Source organism: Mesoplodon densirostris, chromosome 15 (assembly GCF_025265405.1).
Source record: "Mesoplodon densirostris isolate mMesDen1 chromosome 15, mMesDen1 primary haplotype, whole genome shotgun sequence".
NCBI lineage: Eukaryota > Metazoa > Chordata > Mammalia > Artiodactyla > Ziphiidae > Mesoplodon > Mesoplodon densirostris.
Window position 1 is genome coordinate 8888119 of NC_082675.1, and position 25698 is coordinate 8913816.

The following is a 25698-nucleotide window of genomic DNA, read 5'->3' on the forward strand; positions in this document are numbered from 1 at the left end:
CAATGCAGCCAAAAAAATTAATGAGAAAAAAAAAAAAACCAACGAAACTGAGATACTGTTTCCACCTAATGGATTGGCAAAACGTAAAGAAATTTAAGTCTGTGGATAAGTAGGCACTTGTCTATATTGGGGGTGGGACTAAAAATTGGTAAGGCCTCTGTGAAGAACACTTTGGTATTATGTATCAATATTGCCAATGAATATGCCCTCTGACCTAGCTTTTTTTTTTTTTTTTTTTTTGCTGTACGCGGGCCTCTCACTGCTGTGGCCTCTCCCGTTGCGGAGCACAGGCTCCGGACACACAGGCTCCGCGGCCATGGCTCGCGGGCCCAGCCGCTCCGCGGCATGTGGGATCTTCCGGGATCGGGGCACGAACCCGTGTCCCCTGCATCGGCAGGCGGACTCTCAACCACTGCGCCACCAGGGAAGCCCTGACCTAGCTTTTCTACTTCTAGAAGTTGGTCCTACAGAAACTCTGGCCCACATGCAAAACAATAGATTGCAGCATTATTATGGCAAAGCTGGAGACAGCTTCCATTAGTGGGGAACTGGTTGAATAAATTATGGCATGTCTATAATAGAATACTAATTCTCCCTAAAAAGAGTAGGAGGAAGTTCTTCGTGTACTGAGATAGACTGAACTCCAAGATACATTGTTCAGTGAAAAAAACAAAGGGCAGAATGTATATTGTGCGTTTGTTTCCAAAAGGGGAAAGAAATACTAAAAAAAAAAATTTATGTGTATACACACATACACACACACATATATACATACACACATGCTTTTATTTGCTTAGGATATTTCCAGAAAGATACACAAGAAGCTTCTTGCTGACTGTCTCTGGGGAAGGGAACTGGTGGTTGCTGGGGGACAAGGGTTGGGGGGAGACTTCTCTCAATATCTTTTTGTGCCTTTTGAATTTTGAATCATGTGAATGTATTATGTATTTGAAAAATAATTTTTAAACCCTATATTAAGCATATTATATCTGTGTCATAGGTTTGCAGTTTTACTTAGATTACAATTTTTTAGTTACTGTTGGACAGTTAAAATTTTTCTTGTTTTAAAAATTTTTTTTCCCTTTCCCTTGGGAATGCTACGATTTCCAGCATTTCTGGTTAACCAAGCTGTTAAGTGCACCAGAAGGATAAATCTGGAACAGTGTAAAGAAATTGAAACCCTGAGCCTGGCTTATTACAGCAGCCCTAAAATTTTGAGGGTAAGAATTATTTTGAAGTGAAACTTGATTCATTGGGTTTATTTTCTGTTCTTTGTACCCTTTTAAAATATGATAAGTAGAGCATCATTTCAATACATGATTGACACTCAAAATTTTTCTTCTCCAGTTCTTTGGTCTGCTGATACCAAAGATATTGAAATAATCACTTAAAATAATTTTTATTTTTATATAGTTAGCTCATATTTTGCTTCCTTTTTTTCTTTTGCTTTCATTCATTTTGATGGTAACCGATAGTCTGTCTCCTGAATTAAAAAGACCTTTATTAATAACCAAAACCTTTAGAATTATAAAAACATCTTAATGTCTGTCACGGAAATGATCATGTTAGCACCACAAAGTTATCTTTCTGGTTGGCAGATGAAATAAGCGCCCAGGAAAGAACAGGAAATACGTTTGCTGGAGAAGAAGAGGCCCCTGTGGGAAGAGGCCCCTTCTTCCTGGTTACGGTGACTGAAGCCTGAACTGAATAGATGAGAGGCCACTGGCCTGCTTGGTGGGTGATGTGAAGGGTTGCAAGGGGAGAAGACATTTTTCAGTGATTAAAAATCATATGATTATTGTGAAAGCCCCCTTCCCCTTCCGATTTCCGGAGTGTGGTGACGGGGGCGTCCATGGCACCTGTATTCATCTGGGCTTCAGTTTTCAGAATCAAGTTGAATCTTTCATCTCCCTGCCCTTTCCCTCTCCCTCTCTTCTCAAAGTCAGCCATCTATGCCTGTGAATTCTTCCAATTCGTGTGACTTCTCACAGTTGTCCTGGAAGCAGTCCCTCAGGCATGCAGGCACAGTTCTTTTTCAGCTTAGCCCCTCCCCACCAGGTCCACTTATCTCCCTCCCCTAAGCTCCCACTGGCCTAATAGGGCATCTTGGGGTTAGAGAAGTGGGATTGGCCGCGTGGGGACAGGAATGAAGGGAGGTGGAGCCCTTCAGGAAAAGAGCTCCGGCTGTGCTGGGGAGGCAGGAGCCTGGCCTTGAGGGGCCTCAGGCTACAGGCAGGAAGGCCACTTAGGAGACTGGACATTGCCTGGGCAGGCAGCGGTGTCCTTCCGATGAGGACAGGCGCAGCGCAAGTGACCAGGAGGATGGGAGCCATGTCTTCCCTACAGTGTTATGTCACTGATGACCATATGGAAAATACTGTATAATTACACTGAAGCATGGAGGCTTCCTGAGACTAGCTCTGTTGGGCTGGTCTCCTGAGTTCCCAATCTGAAGGAAATGAATATAGAAGGGAAATGTAAAGTTATTGTGACACAGATACAAAAATATATAGGTGGCAAGTCTTGATTAAGGAAATTCTGTTTTCCTCTTTGAGAAGTATTTAATAAGATGAATTTGCCCTTTAACCCACGGTCTGAAAAAGCAATAAAAATGCTTCTTTTTGTTGTACTTAACAAAATTTGTTGTTCTTTTCATCTAGGTGCCTGGTTCAGGAACAAAGGTAAGAGTACTTCTTAATGGAATTATTGTCTTACTTCGGAGCGTTTGAAATGAATACACTTATGGTCAGAAGGGTACCTTACTGCCAATAACAAAAACATTTGCGGGGCCTCCCTGGTGGCGCAAGTGGTTGGGAGTCCGCCTGCCGATGCAGGGGATGCGGGTTCGTGCCCCGGTCTGGGAGGATCCCATATGCCGCGGAGCGGCTGGGCCCGTGAGCCATGGCCGCTGGGCCTGCGCGTCCGGAGCCTGTGCTCCGCAGCGGGGGAGGCCACAGCGGTGAGAGGCCCGCATACCGCAAAAAAAAAAAAAAAAAAAAAAAAACATTTGCCAAAAAGCAAACAGAAATGAAATAGGGAAACTCCTTAGTAGACCATCCTTTTGCTATCACAAAAGGGTCAGATTTTCAAATTCCTTAGTTTTTGTAGTCCACACTTGTTCATGTTTAAATGACGTAGCTGTCTTGACTGACAATGGGTGTGATTAGCTTCTGTGCTTTCAGGGCATCCCTTGATATCTTCTTGGCCTCTTGTCAGGAGAGCTGGCTAGCTCCCAGGATTCTGCCTGTCCAGTGTAGAAGATAGAAAGAAACCTTTTGCCCAGTGAATGTACACACCTGTGTAGGAGGTGAACACTCTCAGTGTAGCTTCCAGTGTTGAGTTGCAGGTAGGTTCTATTCAAAGCCTTATGGCCCCAACTCAGGGACCCTATAGAGCTGTGGTCAGGAGGCCACGGTCTCTTTGCAGATACGTCAGAGAGAAGTATGGTGGATCTACCTCTTACTCTTGGGGCTGCACCCTGTGCCTGCCTGTGAATACAGTCCCCAAGGAGGCCAAGGCAGTGGCCTTGTCATAGTCTCCCAGAGCCTGTGGAATTGGTTGCCCTTGGTTCAAAAGTCAGCTTTGCTGTTGTTTTCTTGTGTGACATATGCCTCAGTCTCCCCAGTTGCAAGTGGATGGTAGGTCTCTGCCCCAGAGGCTTGATGTAAGGCTCAAGGGAGAGAATGCACATAATGTAAGACTCGGTGCTTGGTGCAGCAACTAGCACGCAGGAAGCACTGCAGACAGCAGTACCCACTGTGATTGATTTCATTACGTCTCTGGACACAAACATGTTTGAGATAGACATTTGGAAAGGAATGGTTGTGTGACTTTGGACTTCACACTACTGTGTGTGGGCTTGGATTTCCTCATCTGTGAAGGTGGTTTCAAACTTATTTCAGTTATAGTGCTTCTTCAAGTGAAAGAAGGGAGAGCCTTCCCTGGTTTGTAACATGGATTGAATCCAAAGCCCCTAGTTGGGGCTTCCCTGGTGGTGCAGTGGTTAAGAATCCGCCTGCCAATGCAGGGGACACGGGTTCGAGCCCTGGTCTGGGAAGATCCCACATGCCGTGGAGCAACTAAGCCTGTGCGCCACAGCTATTGAGCCTGCACTCTAGAGCCCGTGAGCCACAGCTACTGAGCCTGCGTGCTGCAACTACGGAAGCCCACATGACTAGAGCCCATGCTCCACAACAAGAGAAGCCACTGCAATGAGAAGCCCGCGCACCGCAACGAAGAGTAGCCCCCGCTCGCCGCAACTAGAGAAAGCCCACGCACAGCAACAGAGGCCCAGTGCAGCCAAAAACACATAAATAAAAATAAATTAATTAATTTTTAAAAAAACCCAAAAAGCAAAGTGCCTAGTTGGAGCAGGGGTGGGGTCAGAAGCCCTTTACCTGCCTGACCTCCCCATCTTTCTCCTTTTTGGTCCCTGTGAGGAACCCTACAGCTCCCAGGGACCCAGTTTGAAAGTCATATAATAGACTAGCTCTCAAATACTTCCAACCACTAAAAAGTGCTTTTATTATAGCATTCAAAGCTTGAACTGTCTGTGGGGACAGCCGCCCTGTATGCCATATAGTGTTGGTACTAAGATGGTGCCTAGTCGGTACTGGGCACTCAGTGGGTTATGTGTTAATTGAATGAATGACTAAGGATTGATTCAATCAAGAAGGGAAGACCTCTTGTGAGGGATAATAGGACGTTACTCAAAGGCACGTGCTATGTGCCAGGCACTGTTCCAAGTGTATGTGTGTCTGCAGTCCTTTAGTTGTCCCAGTGATTCTAGGAGGTAGGTCCTGTTGTTGGCACTCTGGCATGTGAGTCACAAAGAGATGACTTAGCTTGCCCAAGGCTACACAGCGGGGAAGAGGCAGAGCTGGGACAAGAAACCAAGCTGTCTGGCTCCAGAGACCTTATTCTTAACCATGACATTGGACCAGCTCTACTGGGTGCCAAGCCCTGAGTTTGGAAGTTTCACACACGTTCTCTCTTTGCGTCCTATGGCCACACAATCAGGAAGAGGCAGACTGCGACTTCCAACTCAGATCTGTGTGACACCAAAGCTTGTGCTCCGCAGGATATCAGCTAATATCAAGGATGTGTTTAAATTCTTTTAAAATGCATCTTCCAAGATCTGTTAGAGGATGAGGAATATAAAAATCGGATCCAGTCTCCCCATTAATAGAAGCCCATTGTGATTGCTTGGAATTATTGTCAGTATCTGTTGAGCCATCAGTGAAAGATTGTCATGGCCCTGTAGTTTCATTGTTAAGTATGCTTTAGTTCTTTGCCAGTGGGTAGTTTGGGAATGGGATATGATTGAATAGGACATTGAGGAAACCAGAAGAGCCGCACCATTTTCATTCTTGTGTCTGGTCCAGTGGATGGTGATATACTAGTGCAGCTCTTGCCACTTACACTCATCCCTCAGTCTTTACAAAGCCAACTGAGCCCTTCGGTTTCTGCCAGCCACACCCACACACCATGGGAATGGCTCCATCAGAGGCTGATATGGAACGGTGTGCCCTTTCTTAGAACACAGTATCATTGCTGAATCAGGGCATGTTCAGATAAAGGAATCCAGGGTTATCTTTTGATGACTTGATTAAGAGCTAATTAACCGGTAGCATGGGACTCCCTGCGTAACTCTTTTTTTTTGCTTGTTTGTTTGTTTTTTTTGTTTTTTCTGCCGTACGCGGGCCTCTCACTGTTGAGGCCTCTCCCGTTGCGGAGCACAGGCTCCGGACGCGCAGACTCCGGACGCGCAGGCTCAGCGGCCATGGCTCACGGGCCCAGCCTCTCCGCGCCGCGGCATGTGGGATCTTCCCGGACCGGGGCACGAACCCGTGTCCCCTACATCGGCAGGCGGACTCCCAACCACTGCGCCACCAGGGAAGCCCCTCTTTTTTTTTTTTTTTTTTTTTGTGGTATACGGGCCTCTCACTGTTGTGGCCTCTGCCGTTGTGGAGCACAGGATCCGGATGCACAGGCTCAGCGGCCATGGCTCACGGGCCCAGCCGCTCCGCGGCATGTGGGAATCTTCCCGGACCGGGGCATGAACCCGTGTCCCCTGCATTGGCAGGCGGACTCTCAACCACTGCGCCACCAGGGGAGCCCCCTGTGTAACTCTTAAACCCAGTGGTGCGACTTGTTATGCAGAGGACGTTGTGGTGACTGGTGTTGCCCTCCTGTGACTCCATCACATGACATCTCATCTTTGCTTCTGAACCACGTCATGTTCTTATATTAGAGGTTTGACTTACAAGGATAGTTGCTGGTCTTCTTGATCATGGGAGCAGTACATAAGAACTCCTTGTTTATCTATAAAATTACAGCTTAAATACTTAATAATTTTGAATTATAAACAACATAGTACATGGTTGAGGGCAGAGTTCAGAGCAATATGAACAACTAGATACAAATTAGGTTCCTTGGGCTTCCCTGGTGGCGCAGTGGTTGAGAGTCTGCCTGCCTGCTGATGCAGGGGACACGGGTTCGTGCCCCGGTCCGGGAAGATCCCACATGCCGCGGAGCGGATGGGCCCGTGAGCCATGGCCGCTGGGCCTGCGCGCTCGGAGCCTGTGCTCCACAACGGGAGAGGCCACAACAGTGAGAGGCCCGCGTACCACAAAAAAAACAACAAAACAAATTAGGTTCCTTCCTAAACAGTGGTTTCTAAGAGCAGGCATTTAGAGCAAACATCAGACTTGTCTCATGGTACAAAGAGGCCAAAATATCTAGAGGTTTGAGCCATTTAAAGGATTGCTTGGTGCTTTGTCACTCTGCTGGCAATCTCCATAAGTGAAAAATGTCCTTTAATAGCATTGGTCTAACCAGAGCTTCCTGATTTTGCTTTAAAAATTTGTTTTGTCTCTGTTTTTCTTACCCATGATCCCACCACCCATTGTGTGCGTGTGTAAGGGTGTGTGTAGAAGTTGTGTATAAACTGGGTCAAGCATATATTCAGAGAGGTTGTGGGGTTTTAGGAGGATGGACCCTGGGATTGTGTGAAGAATGTGCACATGCGTGTGTACAGTGAGTGCGTTTATCAGTAGGAGCTGTGGTTTGGAGGTGAGAGTGTATGTGTGCATTTGATGGTGTGATGGGAGTTTGTGTGTATGTGTGTGTGTGGGATATAATTCATTTACTATAAAACTTACCATTATAAAGTGTACAATTCAGTGGTTTTTGGTATATTCACAAGGTTATGCAATCATCACCAATATCTAATTCCAGAACATTCTCACCACCCCAAAAAGAAACCCTGTGCTCATTAGCAGTCACCCTTCATTCTACCCCAACCTTCTCCCCCAGCCCCTGGCAACCGCTAATCTACTTTCTGTCTCTATGGATTTGCCTATTCTGGACATTTCCTATAGATGGGATCATGTAGTACGCGGTCCTTTGTGTCTGGCTTCTTTCATTTGGCACAGTGTTTTCAGGATTCGTCTATGTTGTAGCATGTGTTAGTGCTTCATTCCTTTTTATAGACGATTACTTTTATTTATGATATTCTTTTGTATGGATAGACCACATTTTATTTATCCATTCATCAGTTGATGAATGACAACTGGGTTATTTTCAGTTTGGGGCTATTAAGAATGCTGCTGTGAACATTTGTGTACACGTTTTTGTGTGAACATGTTTCCAGAGGTAATCACTTAACATTTTGGTTATATCCTTCTCAGATATTTTCTTTGTGAATGTATGCATGTGTTTACATATAAATATCTGTGTTTTTGCACATGTGGAATTCTAGTATGCATATTGTTCTATAGCACGCTTTTCCCTTCTTGGCGGTGTATCTGCGGAGGTGTTTTTCAAGTTTTTCGTTATTTTAACCCATTCACCTCTGTTGTGGTGTGTCTTTAGTAATCCAGGACTTTACTTTGCAGGTCCCTATCACTGTTCAGTCCATCATCATTCAGTCTCTAAATAAAACGCTAACCCGACTGGAAGACACTGACACCGATGTATTGAGGCCGCTGGTTCTTGTCGAGGCTGGGCATGGGAAAATCTGCACTAACATCATTCTTGAGGTGGGTGCCCAATTTGGCTTTGAAAGTTTGCTCTGTTTGTGGGCGACTCAAGCTGCGTGGTGATGAGGGGTAACTGGACACCCTCCAAAGGGGGCTCTGGCCATCCGATGGTATCACTTTTCTTGTCTTGGCCTCCTACTTCCCTTTATCCTGTCTCATCAGAGGTCGCTTCTTTGTCTCTGAAATAATCGTGTGATTTTTCTCCACAAACCTAGTAACTTAAAAGGATACATCAAAATTTGTTGTTGCTGCTGTTGTTGTGTTTTTTTTTTTTAATATTTATTTATTTGGCTGTGCTGGGTCTTAGTTGCGGCACACAGGATCTTCATAGTGGCATGCGGGATCTTTTAGTTGCAGCATGCGGGCTCCTTTAGTTGTGGCATGCAGGATGTAGTTCCCTGACCAGGGATCAAACCTGGGCCCCTTGCACTGGGAGTGCAGAGTCTCTTAATCACTGGACCACCAGGGAAGTCCCACTGCTGTTATTTTAGCACATTTATCTACACAGATAGGCTGATTACATTCTGCTCAGACCAGCTGATTTGGAACTTACGTAATTGGGCACAGAAAGGCTGAGATGCCCCTGTCTGTCAGCTGGGGCTGATGCTGAGGTCACACCTCCCATAATCCGATTGGACAGGAGAGAAAAGCTTTAACATGTGGAGGGAGAAGTAGGAAAGGATTTGCCTCCTAGATACATGCTTTTTTATCTGAGTTATTAATGCAGGTACAGAAATTTATTAGAAACAGGTGTATTTGAAGTATCGTTTTGTGTTTTAGGTGAAGTATAGCCTCACGTATACAAACGCAGGTGAGATAATAAAAGCTGGTGTCTTTGTTCTTCTGGGAGCAGTTAGCAGTGCAATGGTTCCATTCCAACAAAAGTTTGAAATTTATTTTATTCAGGTAAGTTTGATCAATTTTGTATAAGTATGTAATTGCCAAGTATAAAGAAATCATGACTTAGTGGGAAAAAAAAATCTCAAATTCGAAGTATTACCACATCTAACCATTTGTATGGAACAAAGGGCTTGCATGTAGCCTGTGGAGTTTGTAATGAAATCAAGCCAGAGTGCTTGTATCTTTTCCATTTGGGAATAAGATTCTCTTCCATGTGAGCTTGTTCTTTTACAGCATGACGTACTCCTACGCTCAGCAGATATATTTATAGTTCTGAGTAGGGAGAGAGATTCTTTTATTGGTTGGTAATCCCACATTTTATTATGAAAACCATTTCATTTTCTCTCTGCCATTTCCTTATTAAAATGAGAATTACTTGGGGCATTTCTGCATTGTCTTCCAGCAAAATACAAAGCCAGTTGCTCTCAGTGGAAACCCTGGTTATGTTGTGGGACTCCCGTTAGCTGCTGGATTTCAGCCTCAGAAGGGATATCCTTTTTGGCACCATAGAGAAGCTTGATTTCCCTGTCCACGTGTGTGGGCTGCACTTCTTATTGCTGAGAGTCCTGAGGGCTGGACTCGAGAGACCAGTCTCGCCAGAGCTTCCTGTGGGTGGCTCTGCCTGCACAGCAGGTGGGGCTGTGTGGAGCCTGACAGTGTGGAGCAGTACGGCCCAGGAGACTGTCAGTGTCTTACAGTGAAAATCTTAAGACAGAAAGCTTGACAGACATTTAGAGGTATTTAATTTTATACTTAAACAGAGACTCTTAAACAAATTGAGTGATTTTGAAAATTTGGAGTTAATTTTGAAGGGCCTGTTTCTGAGAAGTTTTCTCTTGAGGATCTCCTAATCAAGAAAAATAGTTATAACTATTTTTTGCCTTCTTCTGGGAAATAACTGTCAAAATTCCCGAGACCTAGAGGAAGGGATATTTGGGTCTCTCTCATGTGACTCATGTGACACCATCTCCTAAGGATCAGCTGCTTTAGTACTGGGCAACTCCCTTAACCTTCTGTGAATGTCTGGGATTATGCAGACCACAAACAGATATGGACAACTTACTCTTCTTCGTAGCACAGCTGAGCAAGACTGCTTAGCAATAGCGGGGATCCGGACCCCAGTATTATTTGGTTACAACATGCAATCTGGCTGTAAACTCAGGTAAGAGAGTAACTTGCTTCTGTGGGAGCCCATTTGTGTTGGTCAGAAAACAAAGCATTCTTACCCTTCGCATTTTAATCAGACCTCTTCATCAGCTGACAAGCTCATTAGTTTATTATTAGTGGGTAGTAGCAACAGTAACAATAACTTACAATGATGTAGTTTTGGTTTTCTAATTTTAATTCTCATAACCATAAACCATTTGTCATGATTCAAAGGAAAGTGTTACAACCCTTGTGCTTATCAAATACGGCAGAGTAAAAATCTCAAGGCGTATGTTTTGTTTCTAAGGTGGCATAGCTCTTGAGTTCATAGCAAAAATATGTTCTCTGAAAGTCCTTCCTTTATTTCTGAAGTTTAATGTACTCAGCACAACAAACCCAATGAGAGGCAGCCTGAGTGTGATCTGTTTTTAATTTATCTTTTTATTATCAAACATAATGTAAAATGTCAAACAGCTCTTCATAGCTTGTTCTAAAGACAGCAGTTCTTACCTTCATTTCCCCCATCCCAGAGACAATCACTTGCAACTCTTACAGCTGATTTTTTGGAAATTCCAATATTTTTTGGAAATATTTAAATAACCCACACGTAATGCTATTTCTTGATTTTTTTGGTTTTATGACTTATTTATTTTTAATTTTAATTTTTTTATTCGAGTATAGTTGATTTATAATTTCAGGTGTACAGCAAAGTGATTCAGTTATATTCTTTTCAGATTCAGATTCTTTTCCTTTGTAGGTTATTACAACAATTGAACATAGTTCCCTTTGCTATACAATAGGCCCTGTTGCTTATCTATTTTATTATGACTTTTATTATTTATTGAGTTCCCACTGTGGAAGATGAAGATTTGGCTCTTTCTCCTTTGATCCCCTACCCCACCACCCACTCACTTCCCATCCTTATGTCTCCCCAGGGTATCTACATCATTATTTTGGTTAGAACAGTATTCACCATTTACATCATTCTGATTGCTTTAGACTAGCATTTCTCAAAGAGGGTTCCATGGGATACATTTCCATAACATGTCAGCAGGGGTAAGTCTGTGGTCCAGTATGTTTGGGAAACACCAAATTAAAGTTAAAAACATGATTCCTTACTAAGTAAGCACTTCTCAGAGCCTTCAGTACGCCAGTGTACTTCAGGGGGAACATGGGTATACAATAGTTCCCAAATTTTTGGCCATGGAACCCTTCTTGTACAGAGCCTCTCCATGGAATAGTTTGGGAAACATTGTTTTGGATTCATCTCCCTGGCCAACCAAGATTTCACAAAGTGAGAGACACTTTAACTTCAAAAAATCCCCTTTTAGAGAGTGAGAAAAGAAACTAGAGAGAATATGCGTGTTGTTGAGGGCTGTAAAAACTGCAGGTACGATATTCTATAATCAGAGATGTTATGGGTACTAACACTGTATTAAAGTGATGCATTTTGCAGATGTAACATAAAGGCTAATACCTTGTCTCTCATTTTTAGTACTTTTTGTGTACCAGAGAAATGTCAAAATAAAATATGACCCTGACACTTATTTAAAAAACAAAAAACAAAAAACTGCAGGTCTGGGCTTCCCTGGTGGCGCAGTGGTTGAGAGTCCGCCTGCCGATGCAGGGGACACGGGTTCGTGCCCCGGTCCGGGAAGATCCCACATGCCGCGGAGCGGCTGGGCCTGTGAGCCATGGCCGCTGAGCCTGTGTGTCCGGAGCCTGTGCTCCGCAACGGGAGAGGCCACAGCAGTGAGAGGCCCACGTACCGCAAAAAAAAAACAAAAAACAAACAAACAAAAAAAAAAACTGCAGGTCTGAACAATCACCTCATTCGGTTGACCTTGTTTTCTTTCCCAAAAGACTGACCAAAGCTATCACGTGTCGGCTGGTAGCGCAGAAGGTGGAGAGCCTGCTGAAGGGCCAGGGCTTCCCAGATTATGTGGCCCCTTTTGGAAATTCCCAGGCCCAGGATGTGCTGGACTGGGTACCCGTCCACTTCATCACCCAGACGTCCCACATGAAGGTAAAGGGGGAGAAGTTGAAGGCCACATGCTAGTGGTCTGTCCAACGTGCACCTGCCCCTCACTGTGGGGAGGTAGAGGCAATGGGGGAGCTGGCGGTGGGGGGCTCTGGGTAGGAGCTTGGGCTTTGTCGTTAGATGAGCCTGGATATTGAACACTGATTTTGCCCCTAGTTAGCATTGTCGCCTTTGGCCAGTGGTTTTACAGGTTTGAGCCTCTGTTTCCTCATCTGATAGCTATATTACTGACCTCATGGGCTTGTTGAGAGTTAAATGAGGTAACATTCATGGTGCCTAGTGGTCACTCCATAAATGGAAACCACTACCAGTCACCATCCTATTCCTTGTTGGTGTTATGTAAGGCCTTCTCTAGGCATCGTGAGATGATAGGTAAATGTCAGGACTGTTTCAACAAGACTTCCGTCTGCAAAGCTGTCCCATCCATTGTTCCCTGGTCTATAAAAGCAGTCCGCATGTCAGAGCTTTCAATTCTAAAGTTCCCAGAAGAGTTTAATGGAAGTTGACGTCCTCCAAATAGGTTCTGGATCACGTGTGGTTCTTCTGCCCACCTTCTTCTTTTGTCTCAGCAGTCAGAGTGGGGGCCAGCCCCCGTCACCGCAGGCGTGCTCCCCCTCTTATCCTTTAATTGCCCGGCTTTTTCTTGTCACAGTTTCTTCAGGCCTCTCATTACCTGCTTAGCACATTTAAAGCATGGGGATACTGGGGTTGAGGACTAGCTCCGATCCCGCCCTCCCCACCGAGTCCCCAGCAGGGACCCGTGGTTCCTCAGTCCCTGCTGTTCGGCTGGGTCTTGGCTCAGCTCCGCCGCCCCAGTGAACCAGGCGAATTGCTTCTGGTTTCTCAGAGATGGTTAAGACATCCCGTTATGACTTATCCCTCAGAAGGGAAGACATAGGTTGGGGGGAGAGGGGCAGCAGTGCAGACACTAGCACTGCTGGGGTCTGCGCTGGTCGGGGAGCTCAGAGGGCCTGGAACGGGCTCTGTACCAGCCTTCTAGGCATAGCCAGCACGAGAGCATCTGCTAAGCTCAGTGGATACCAGCTGTGTGTTGCATCTTTTCCTAATAACAGGATATTCTCAAGGAGTTTTCAGCTTGCAAATTTCTTAAAAGGCAGTTCTAAGCCAAGGAATTCCACCCGTGCCTTTTTGGCAGGCACCAAATTCAGCAGGCCTGCTAGCTTTTCATGCCCTAAAGAGATGTATTTTTAAAAGCTTTTTATTGTGGAAAAATGTCACAAAAGTAGAATACTCCAGTGAAACTCCATCTCCCCGTTGGGCAGCTTCAACATTATTACATTTGCCAACTGACGAGACTGTAAAGGCAGGAAAGAGGTCTGGAAGGCCCCCTCGCCCATTTTCCCCTTGGGGCTGAGCAAACAGGGGTCCTGGGCAGAGGCCTCAGGCCCAGGTCCCAGTGTCGCCTGAACTTGGGCAGCTTCATTTTGGCACCAGCGCTCTTGGTGCAGAGGGAGAGTTAACGTCTTTGACAGCTTAAGATGCCGCCTGTATACCCTGATGTAGCATCTTAATTGCCAACTGATGAAATCAGATAAGTGAAAAGGAAGCACTTGAATTTCCTCTAAGTGCATTTTAACATGATATGCAGTCAGGTTTCATTTCTGTCTGTTAATAATACCGTTCTCCCTCTCCCCCCTCCCCCCGTGCCAACTTCTCTCCTGAAGTATCTCTGAGGTAGATGTAAACAGGCAGGTGCAGTTAGAGCTGTTAAGGCCCTGGAGGTTCCACAGTTGGGTATTGGGGTTACCACAGCTGCCAGGTAATGCTGGCCTCTTTAGGGATGGGAAGGGATGGAAAAATTATGCTTCAGGTGTTAAAATATTTTTGGAGCATTGAGTACTTTAAAATATGTGCTTTTTCTAAGCTGTTTTTATCTCAACTTCTAGAGTCTATTCATCCTCTTGTTCAGAACATTTTGTAATATGTGAAACATTTTGTAATTAAAACTCTGAACTGCAGATTAAGTTTGACTTGAGGTTGTTTAATACTCAAATTGATTAATGGCATTTTGTTTTGCAGGATTCTTGCCAGCTCCCAGTGGCGCTGGCTATAGAAGTGAAGTGGACTAAATACGGATCCTTACTGAACCCACAGGCTAAAATCGTCAATGTAACTGCAAATCTGATTTCAACCTCGTTTCCTGAGGTAGGCCTAATTTTAAAGGTATAGGTTAAGACATGAGTCCAGACAAAACTGTGATAGGTGAAATTTATTTTGTAAAAAAGATAATTAAAATTTAAACAATCTGGATTCTTAAAACAATTTAGCAGTCATTATCTTTTACTTGGAGAAAAAACTCCCCTGAACACAGGGGTTTTATTCACATTAACATTCTTGTTTAGACTTGATCTTTAAAACTCTTGTCTTGAGTTGTGAATGACATCGATGTGTAAGAACAACCTGAGTGAAAATTGTATCTCCCCTCTGAGTTAATGGCTGATTAGCCCTCCACGTACCTACCAGATTCATGAACCAACAGTGGTCGGGTGAGGAAGGAAATGAAAGCTGTCCCATCTTTGTTATACTGGTGAACACACTGGATGGCAGGGCTTGCATCACTCTGATTTTTTTTTTTATTACAGACCAACTCAGGAAATAAAAGGACAATTCTTATTTCCACTGCGGTTACTTTTGTGGATGTGTCTGCACCTGCAGAGGCAGGCTTCAGAGCTCGGCCAACCATCAATGCTAGGCTGCCCTTTAATTTCTTCTTCCCGTTTGTTTGACGTAAGTCATTAAATAGGGAAACAACACCACACCTGTCTAATCAAGCACGTGTGGGGCCCAGGGCTCCTCGGAGACATCCCACTTTATTATACGTATAACCCTTGAGGTTGCCCCCAGACCGACACACTTCCCCTCTCCACTCACTTCCCTCCTCTCTTTTCTCCCTTTGGGAATTTTATTCTACTTGCTTTGACTTTAGAAGGGGTCTGGCTTGGCCATTTCCAGTACTTTCAACACATAGGTCATATGCAGAAGCCAAGTTGCACCTTTGGGAAGAACGTAAAGAGAACAGACCTTGAAGTAGTGCAGGCGTTGAGGGTTTATCCAGTTTATTCATCCCCTGCTTTAATGTGAGTTATTTTAAAAAATATTATTTTTAGTTCAGGCTTTCTTTTCAGGTCCCGTTAAAATGAGTACAAAAATAGCAAGTTGCATAAAATCATGCAAGTAGAGTACAAGGCCTCATGAGGGGATCTTCCCCCAAATGTCATGTTAATTACTGTGGAGTCTTGGGTCTAATTGCTACTTCTGTACCAGGCACTGGAGCTAGCTTGCTCTCCAGCTAGTGGGCCGGTATAGGATGCCACAGAGTGATTCCAAGCAGCTGAACCTAGAAAGAATATAGTAGGAGGGCCCGCGGGAAGGAGAGAGTTTATTTTACACATTAATTGTACAGTAATTGAGAAAAATGTTGTCAGGGGGCAGAACTGGGTGGAGCCAGCTAAAAGCTGGAGGATGCAGAGGAGGGGCTGGGTACTTGAGAACAAGCCCCTTGGGGGACATTGTGATTAGCTGTTTAGAATGGCTTGGAAATAGAAAAGACTTTTCTAGAATGTGCTGATAACTAAGGTAGCTCTCTTTTTTCTCTTTTATCTCAGAGTGGTTATATGAAAGGATGCACTGGTTCCTTAATATACATGTGAAATGTGAAAACTGTACATTTGATGAGATTAAGTTTTATATATAGCTAGTAATTGTCCAGCTTGTTGTTCATTTTCAAGCAAGAGTCAAGTGTTGAGCATGAGAAAAATATAGTTTATGATACATTTGTTAAACAGTGTGGGGTGGGAATGGGATGGGACGTTCTCAGTCACACCAAGGAAGAAATAGAGCCTCTGAAAGACTGTGTCCCCCAGAATCCAAGCTGGCGGCAGTGAGGCAAAGCCATCAAAGCAAACCTCTCCCCGACATGGCCCCAGGAGGGGCGGCTGTCTTCCTCGTCACAAGCCCGTGAGGCAGGTCTTCCCTTGGGGGTGGAGCAGGTATGCCTCTAGTTCACCTCACCAAGAAGTCCATGCTGTCTCAACAGCTTGTTAAGTCTTTCAATTTCTTGTTCCTGTTATTAGAAAAAGCAGACAAATAACTGAATTTACCTTCTGAGCCTCACCAGGGATGTGGCAGTCACAGAGTGAGCCCCAGACACGCACAGGGACGCAGAGCTGAATGAAAGCCATACTCCTCGTGCAATCAGTCAGCCGGGGCGCAGCAGCAATGGCAGTGAGGAGAGAGGCCTGGCGAAGCTGCAGGGAAGGAGGCAACGCCTAAACTGAATCCGAAAGGACAAGGAAGGCCTGACCGAGGGAAGTGGGCTCCGGGCTAAGGGCACTGAGTGAGCAGAGGCCTGGCCTGGAGAAGCTCAGGCTGGAGGGAGGGAACGATCTGTGTACACAGAGGGCGTTTCCCCAGACACCTTCTTACCTTCTCAGAGCAGCTGAATTCAAGGTGTTGGATCTTGGTGGCCAGTTGTATATTTATCTGTTTTAACCTTAGTAGTTGCCGTTCAGAACGTGTCTTAACCGAGATAATTATCCCTGAAAAATAATTGCGAGGGTCTCCATGATACTGGTCTCTAATTTAGCCCCTTGGGAAAAAACCTGTATTCCTTACAAATGTATAGCTGGGAAGAGTGGTGACAAGTAAAACACTCATCATGGCTTAAAGGCATCAGAACTAGGAGGGTCAGATTTTTCATTTCTGAGCTACTCAGTACCCAGCTGTGAAATACTTCTTTGGCTTGTCCGGTGTGAGAAATCCTTAAAAGTAATCACTGACCAGATGAAGGTTAAGCTCCCTAATAGGGGGCAGTTCACAGCAGTCTTGCTACTTAGCAGCAGTTGTTCAAAAGGCACTAAGTGCAAGCCTGGAAATGCTCAAGCTTGGGGTTGGGACTGTCACTTTGCCAACTTTCTGCCTCCAGAGCTGTGGCCAGGTTAGTTGTCAGGCAATGACCTGCATCTTGGCTTGGGGGCCGGGGGGGGGCTCCCAAATGCCCACACCACACTGTGGACACGGCCTCAAAGACTGGCTGCAGTGGGGCCGCTCTGCCCCTTTCCAAGTGTGAGTGACGGAGTCCGGACCCTCCCCCACACGTGTGGCGCCCACAAGGCCTGGGAGTAGCCGTCCCTGGTCCACAGTGTTCCTGGTTGTCTCACTGAATCCGGTTTAGCCTTGTGTTGCTTCAGTCACGCTACTAAATTTGATAGCAAGGTAATAACGGGCAATAGCCAGTCGTATGCCTCGCTGCCATTTAGACAAAGAAAATGAACAAATCTCACAACAGTGTGATGTGAGAGTACTGGGTAGTAACTGCTTCATGAGTCATTTAGAATCAGTCATGGTCTATCTACCTCACATAACCTTTGCAGAGAGTATTTTTCTGTTAGATTAGATGAAAAAGTCGACATAAGCATCTAAAATATTATCTGAAAAGCCTCCATTATTTCCTTTGACAGAACCCAAATAAAGGTTCTTAATAGGCTTTACTTTAATCACTAGATCTGAACTGGCCGCCCCCAAAGCCCACATGCCCTACAGGGCCGCTCGCACAGCCCCTTCCCCGGCCGGGTGGCACCACAGCAGGCGGCCACAGAGCCTGGGAGGCACGATGGGGCTCACTGTGCCCAGCAGGGGACGGGCCTGCTTCCAACAGGCTGCACTGTCGCTCACTCAGTGTCCTGACAGCGACCCACAGCCCGTCGTGTTGGGGACTAGTCTAGGGATTCCCAACCCTGCCGGACACCCAATCATCTGGGAGTGCTTCACAGACGGACCCCTCCCTCTGGGCTCCGCACCAGACTCTCCACTTAAAGTGTTGAGGGTGATTCTGATGCGGCAAGTCCGAGGACAGGCATTTGATCAACTCTGACTAGTTCGCTGATGGCTGAACCGCTAACCGGTCACTAGGTCCACATAAAATCACAGCACAAACGGCTTCTCTGGCATGGAGGCTCCCTGCACCAACAGAGAGTGTGTGAGGAAGAGGATCTGTACCTGAAATACGGTAAAGCAGTATTTCCCCAAGTGTGTCCTCCAGAGCCAGAGTCTACAGCACGCTCATAGGTGTTATTTCCTCCCAAAGTGTTGAACTGGTCAACTTGGAAAACAATTACAGTTCTCAGAGCCTTCAGCGCGCTAGCTCGTGTTGTGACTTTCTCAAAGTGGGTAGAGTCTAGTGTACAGCATTTCTCAGCTTCCTTGCTCCCCTTCTGACGGTTCCCCTCCCAAGGTGGGATGGGGTTTGGTAGAACACTCTCCAGGAAACACCAAATGAAAAACAAAGGTGCTTTGGGAACCAAGCCGGCAGGGATTGATCAGGGACTAGTCTAACCCTTGCCATAAACATCTTTCAGTAATCATAGAAATGAGAGTTTGAAGGAGAAAGGCACTTCCTCTCAGAGCACATGTCCTGGTGTCTATTTGTAGCCACAAAGGTGACAGTGGGACATCAAATCAGACCACTTCATGTTTCTCTTGGTTGCCAGGAGGAGGAGGACCAGGGCCTCTGCGCCCCTTCCAGGCTCCACCCACTGTCCCATCCCCCGCCCCCCCCCAGCCCAGGAGCACAGGGGACATACCGTTGATGATCCGGGCCACCCGCCACAGGCGGAGCAGAATCAGCAGCCCTAGAGCCTCAAACTCGTGCTCCCGGAAAAGGAGGACAACGTCGAGGACGAAGGAAACCACCACGACGATGGCGTCCAGGATTTCAAACTTGTGGTGAAAGAACTCCAAGCGGAAGACAAATATTTTAAAGAAAATCTCCATCATAAAAAAGGTCAAGATGGCAATGCTCATGTAGTGGAACACCTGAAGGGGACAAGGAGATACAGAATAGACTCAGGCTGTCATGGGCTGGGGCAGGTCACACGGACGAGCTGGCCTTGAATGCACCTGCCCGGTCACCGAGAGAATCCATTCATTTGACCAATCCCAAATTCCGGCCGGCACCAGGCGCTGTTCTTGGGCTGGACTGTGGCTGGGAACAGCACACACGTTGCTCTCTGAAGGGCAATGGGGCAATGGCAGTTGAAAACATCCACCATGCCCTTTGGCCCTGCAAAGCTCATGTGTGCACAAAGACAGTAAGGATATTTACTGCAACATCATTTGCAGCACAAAAGATTTTCTACATTGTTTGGAGAACAACAGAAATGTCCACTAGACTAGGGCACTTGTTAAATGCATTATGGTACCTCCACATGGAGCATTATGCAATTGTTCAAAAGACCAAGGCTGATCCGTATGTATCAACTAGAAATGATGGTAAGATGGTAAGTGAAGAGAGTTCCCAGATCTTGATTTATAAATACTAGCCTTCACTAAAGTAACCTTTTTCCATTCCGGGGCAGGGAAAGTACGAATGAGCTGGGACATCATCCGGGGCCAGAAAACAAGGAAACGCTCAAAGGCTATGGAGTCATGTCAAGAGGACAGAGCAGTCGGCTCGAAGAGGCTCACAGTGACCAAATTTGGGACAGTTTGGATATTTAGTATTTAGGGGGAAGTGCCGTGATGTCTAACTTTCGAATGGTCAGACAAAAATAGATGGGTGTGGGGTGTGTTTGTGGATATGTATATATATAAAGAAAGCAAATACAGCAAAATGTATATTTGCCACTTTTCATAATAAAAAGTAAAGAAAAAGGCACAAGACAGTGAGTATAGGAGGTATATTACTGATTCTATTAAACAACAGAGGGAGAGGAAAGATAATTATCTATGGGAGGACTTGGGTTGGCACAGAAGAAAACGTTAACGGCTGCCGTGGTGAAAGGGGTCACGAGTAGGAAGGAAGTTTAATATTTTCTGCCTGCTCTTTTACCATTTGAAAAGACATTTTTGCGTTGTCCACTGAATTTTTTTCAAAGGGTGTGGGGAGATGCTTTTAAGCCCCTGGCCTTCTCCCCAGTTACTGGTGATGGGCCGCACAGTGCATTTTCAGTGTGTCCACTGCCCTTTGGGTCAATGTCTGGGGTGGGCTCAGGCAGGAACTGTGAATCAGGGAATAAATGGTGGGTACATCCCCCAAATGGCTCCAGCACAGGGACCACATCAGAATGTTGACAGGAGGAAAAACAGCTCATCTTCCTCTGGGGGATGGGAAGGAATCATGCTCCTGGTTTGATAATCAGTGACAAACTCCAGCTCAGTGGTCTAGGATAGCTCAGGGTTCAAGCCATCAAGTGACTTGAGGAGGTTTCCTGCTTGTAGTAAATTCGCATATATAATTGGGAAAGGAAGACCTTTTCTCTGCTCTTTGACTGAAGCACCCAATCAAACTACCCTCAAATAGACCTGGTTCCTCCAAGGCAGGTGCTGCCCCACCCTGCCCACCCACAGAGTGAACCACATTAAAGGGCTGCGGACACACTACCCTGGCGGCATAGTTATTCTTGTCAGGCTGGATGATCTTCAGGTCCAGAACGAGCTCAGCGAGCACCAGGAGGGCATCCAGAATGACCAGGCAGATGATGATAACCTGTGGACCAAGGGAAGAAGCAAGAAACCATGAGACCTAAATGGGGACCCTCCTTTCATCTTTAAGGGCTGGAAACATCTGAGTGAAACCACTGGGGAAAGATGCCAAGGATGGTAGGCCACTGCCCACAGCCCGAGCGCCCTGCAGGGAGCCTGCTGGGGGCCAGCTCCTCTGGACAGGAGCCCCTCCTTCCAGCCCTGGGCAGTGCCTGTCCTAAAGCCTCCGTGTGGCTCACTGACTGACCCTCGGTCACCACTGGTCTTTCTCTTACTCATAAATTCACTGCTTCTCAGCATCTCTCCAACCAAACTGCTAATTCCTAGATGGCAAAAAATACTAAAGTTTCTAAAAGCGTTTATTTTTCTAGTTCTGGGGATTGCTCTTGCCGGGTTACGCCCAGAACAGATGCTCAATAAGCAATTTAAAATTTAAAACATCCAGCCTCAGAGATATGGCCTCCTTCTAACCCAGGCAGCTGGGTTAGAGTGACGTCCACTGTGCCCATGAAAGAGCTTCTGGCTGGAGCCGTGAGGTACCCACCCCAACTCCCATGTGCTCGCTGGGCGTGAAGGGGGAGGGAGTCCTGCGTCTCCTGGAGAACAAGAGAAGAGCTGCTGTAGGAAAGACAGTCCGGTGGGTTTTGTGACCTGCTGGAGGGGGGAGGAAGGTGGGGACTAGGGTGAAGTGAGTGGGTGGTCATATCGATGGCAGTGGGGGTAGTCATGGTGACGGAGGTGGTGATGATGGTGAGGACATTAAAGGGGTGGAGGTGGTGGCATTTGGGGAGACCCTGGGGATGACGTGGTGCCGGTGGAAATGGCAGCAATGGGAGGAACCCCAAAGGACACTGTGTGACCCTTCTCTTCCCTAGGAAATACTGGACCATCACTTACTTCCCCCAGGGCCTTGCCTTTTACACTCTCAGGTAGATAGATTTTGATCTCTGAAAATTAATCTGCCATTATCTTGGCAGTTTCTACAGTTTCAGGGTGAAATTAAACAAGTTCAGGCCTATAAAGAGTGGACTATTAAACCTTTTGACCATTTCAACCTGTAGTAACTATTTCAGTAATTAAAGTATTTGATGACATGGTTTATTGTGAAAATTGTATGGCAAAGTGCTTTGTAATGAAGTTTTCAGACAAATCCAAATTCAGTAGCTTAGTAAAGGTTCAAGGGACTTCCCTGGTGGCTCAGTGGTTAAGAATCCGCCTGCCAATGCAGGGGATGCAGGTTCGGTCCCTGGTCCGGGAAGATCCCACATGCCACGGAGCAACTAAGCCTGTGCACCACAACTACTGAGCCTGCGAGCCACAACTACTAAGCCCGTGTGCCACAACTACTGAAGCCTGCGCGCCTAGAGCCCACGCTCTGCAACAAGAGAAGCCACTGCGATGAGAAGCCCGTGCACTGCAATGAAGAGTAGCCCCTGCTCGCCACAACTAGAGAGAGCCCACGTGCAGCAACAAAGACCCAACGCAGCCAAAAAAATACTCAAGCCTCAGGTGAGGTCTTTCTTTCCTTCTTTCTTTCCTCCCTCCCTCTTTGGTTTTTAGACCTAAAGGGATCTAAGAGCTCATCTGGTCTAAAACCAAGGCACAGAGTTATTAAAAACAGACTGAATGTTCAGCCATAAAAAAAGAATGAAAGCACTGACACATGCTACAATGTGGATGAACCTAGAAAATATTATGCTAAGTGAAAGAAGCCCAACAGAAAAGACCACATATATTTTATGATTCCATTTACATGAAATGTCCAGAATAGGCAAATCAATAGAGACAGAAAGTAGATTAGTGTTTATCGGGGATTGGGGGTTATTGTTTAATGGGTCCTAGATCTCTTTTTGGGGTGATGGAAATGTTCTGGAACTAGATAGTGGTTGGCAGTTGGACAACATTGTGAATGTACTAAATGCATGCCACTGAATTATTCACTTTAAAGTGATTAACTTTATGTGAATCTCACCTCAATTTTAAGAAGTGAGAGAGAGAGACCCAAGGTCACAAACTATAATGCCCAGGTCCCAACCGCAGCCTCTATGAACTAATCCCTAAGGCCCTGAATCTGCCAGTTCACAAGGCAGTACTAGTTCTGAAGGGAGCCACATCACAAAGAAAAATGCTGAGGATTCAGGGAAGCTGGTTAATTCCAAATCGTCACTGGAAAATGGCTGTGCCTAGCCTCAGCACGCAGCAGCACAGAGCGTGGACTGTGGGGCAGCCAGTCCTGGGCCGGCTCCCCCGTTAGCCTGGACCTTGGGCACAGTTCTCAAGTCTGCTGAGCCTCAACGTTAACTCTAAGCTTCAGCTTCCTTCAGGGGATAATGGGCTTGGCCACATTTTCTACCTGAGTGACAAGGGGAGCATCGTGTGAGATAATGTGTGAGGAGAGCTCAGCAGAGGGCCCGGCCACGGTGAGCAGGTAATAAAAGTGAGGCTCCTGGCCTTCTGGCCATCCTCCCCTAGTCCAGCTACCCTGCCCGTTCGTACAGAGGCCTGACTCACCCCAAATTCTCTCCCTTGGTTGGTTGTGCCATTCTGTGGGAGAAGTGACAACAGTTAACTATATATCATGTCACCTTGGTCACCTCAAACCATGGGAATAGGTGGAGACTGCACCCAAGAAAGGGATTCCAGAATCTTGTATGCTGACTCTATCTGCAGAGATCAAACCCTTAAACCCTCACCCCTACTCCAAGGTGGCCTCCCTGCTTCTACTCTGGGCCCCTCTACAAACTGCTCATGTCAACCCCTCCCCACCCCCATACTCAGAACCTTCGATGGCTGTCCACTGCCCACGGATGGCCTTCCAGTGCCTCCTCTCCCTCTACTGGATACATACAAGCCACGAGGACCCTTCTCAAAGCCTCGAATACTGAAGACCCTTTCCTCCCCCCCGGCCCTTTGCAAACATGGCCCCCTCTGCCTGGGAAGCTCCTCCCCTCCCATCCACAGAGCTCACTCCTGCCCAACCTTGAGGTGTCAAGTGAAATGTCACCTCCTCTATCACACGTCCTCCACCTCACAGCCTAGGTTGGGTCTCCCCCACCCCCAAGATCTCTCAGAGCCCCCTTCAGTTTCCCTACAGAGGACTTCTCTCCACTTGATTCCAGCATCTGTCTGATTAGTGGAATGCCCACCTCTTCACGGACCTTTAATCCTCCAAGAGTGAGGGCAGGGACATGCCCACCACGCTCACTGCTGTACCCCTGGCACATAGCAGAAGCTAAGAAGCGACTGCACTGCTGAGCGAATGAATAAACATCTCTACTCTGCTTTCCCCCAGAGCCACGTGCCCCTGGGGGGCCCGGTCAGGAGAGGTGGGACCTCCCAAGGGCTCCCCTTGCAGCTGGAAGGAAGCTGGCTCCTTCCTTCTCTCCTGAAATCGAGGGTTTGGGAGTTCAACACCAACAACTTAACACCATGTCTTCTCTTCTGTCAGAGCCACAGAGGAAAGCACTAAGCTGTCAGGAGTGCTGTGTTGCCTGCTTTGTTTCTCCAAGTCACACGAGAGTGGAAAAAAAAAGACTAAAATAATTCCTTCTTTCTATTTTACCATGGAACAAAGTCAGTGACGGGAGAGGCAAGGGCTGCTTCTCTCTGCTTCCAGGGGGGACATTAGCTCTAGGGAGGGGCTGGATTATCGTAGTTATCCCTGCAGCAGGGACCCCAAAATGGCTCCGTTCAGGGACTGGGCTGACAAGGAGCCTCCTGCTTTCTCCTGGGACTCAGAACATGCTTCCAGACACCTGCCTGCCCACATCGGGGACGTGGGGTGGGGTTCAGACAGGGCTGGCCAGACTCCACCCGCGTTTGTCCTTCAAAGTCGGCAGATGTTGGGACAGACATTGAACCCTGTAGAAGTCCCATTCCCTTTGCTATTCTTTGAAGTCTGCGTCTCCCTCTCAGGGTCACCCCATAACCACACCTGGAGGCTGGGGGTGGGTTAAGCAAGGCAGATATTTTTGGCATCACTTCACAAAAGAAGAGACTGCCCCCCAACCCCAGTCTCCTTTGTGTGTGTGTGGTAAATTTTGCATAACATAAAATTTACCATTTTAACTATTTTAAAGTTGGCATGAAGTCCAGAGGCATTAAGCACGTTCACAAGGTTGTGCAACCATCACTACTATCTGGTTCCGGAACGTTTTCATTCCTGCAAATGGAAACTCTGTATCCATTAAGCAGTCACTCCCCCACTTCCATTCCCTCCAATCTGCTGTCTCTGTGGATTTACGTGTTCTGACATTTCATATAAATGGAATTATAAGACATGCGGCCTTTTGTGTCTGGCTTCTTCCACTTAGGCTCACGCTGACAAGGTTCATCCAAATTGTAGCCTGTGTCAGTGCTTCAGTCCTTTCTATGGCTGAGGACAGATAGATCACATTTTATTTATCCATTCATCAGGTGATGAACTTTAATTGACTTTTGGATTAGGACTTATTTTGCCCCAGACCACATGGGACCTGCCCAGCACATGGTCAGTGCTCAGTAGATGTGTGTGAAGAAGCTGGAGGCAGAGATGGGCCCCCACCCTGCCCTCGTGACTCTTTGCTGACGGCTCTGCCCCACCCCAGGCATCTCAGGCCTCTGCCCACCTACCTGAAACCTGTGGGCGCTGAAGAGCTTCCTCAAAGTGGTCCTGAAGTCGAGGCGGGGCCTGGGCACGGGGGCAGGGGCCTCGGCAGGATCGGCAGCTCTGCCCTCCGTGCCCGAGGCCGGTGTGGGCGGTGGCTGCTCCTCCTCCTCCTCCTCTTCATTCTCCCACTTCTTGTAGTTGATGTTCCACGCGTGGTAGTCATCCCCAACGACGGTGAAGTGCTTCAAGAACTTGCTCATCCTCTCGGCGGGAGCCACCCTGGCCCTGCGGGTGACTGCCTGAAGGGAGGGGACAGAGAGGAAGCGCTCAGGTGGCCCGTCTGTCACTCTGGGGGAGCAGGGCCCCCACTGGGCCGGGCCACGGGGTGAAGACAGTCCCTGTGCTCAGAGCACCGTGCAAGCACAGACCATGAGGTCACAGTGGTTTCTCGTGCATTTATTTTTGGAATCCAGGGTCTC

The 25698-nt window shown here is 46.8% G+C and overlaps 2 protein-coding genes across 10 annotated transcripts in view; one reads left to right on the forward strand and one right to left on the reverse strand.

The window, feature by feature from the left end:
- Positions 1-20925, forward strand: part of TCTN1 (tectonic family member 1) — a 34423-nt gene extending 13498 nt beyond the window's left edge. The window contains exons 6-15 of one of the 4 annotated variants that reach the window (XM_060118135.1): positions 1111-1220; positions 2661-2681; positions 7899-8042; positions 8823-8948; positions 9346-9431; positions 9964-10104; positions 11952-12114; positions 14170-14295; positions 14733-14877; positions 16268-20925. In XM_060118135.1, coding sequence (XP_059974118.1) covers positions 1111-1220; positions 2661-2681; positions 7899-8042; positions 8823-8948; positions 9346-9431; positions 9964-10104; positions 11952-12114; positions 14170-14295; positions 14733-14876 — 1061 coding nt within the window. In that variant the 3' untranslated portion in view covers position 14877; positions 16268-20925. The other 3 variants (XM_060118137.1, XM_060118138.1, XM_060118136.1) reach the window with 3 other exon arrangements.
- HVCN1 (hydrogen voltage gated channel 1) overlaps positions 14353-25698 on the reverse strand; it is a 30383-nt gene continuing 19037 nt past the window's right edge. For all 6 annotated transcript variants that reach the window (XM_060118139.1, XM_060118144.1, XM_060118142.1 and 3 more), the window contains 5 exons: positions 25243-25518; positions 20531-20635; positions 18732-18963; positions 16576-16688; positions 14353-16213 (listed from right to left, as the gene is read on the reverse strand). In XM_060118139.1, coding sequence (XP_059974122.1) covers positions 16148-16213; positions 16576-16688; positions 18732-18963; positions 20531-20635; positions 25243-25518 — 792 coding nt within the window. In that variant the 3' untranslated portion in view covers positions 14353-16147. The remainder of the gene's footprint in view (positions 16214-16575; positions 16689-18731; positions 18964-20530; positions 20636-25242; positions 25519-25698) is intronic.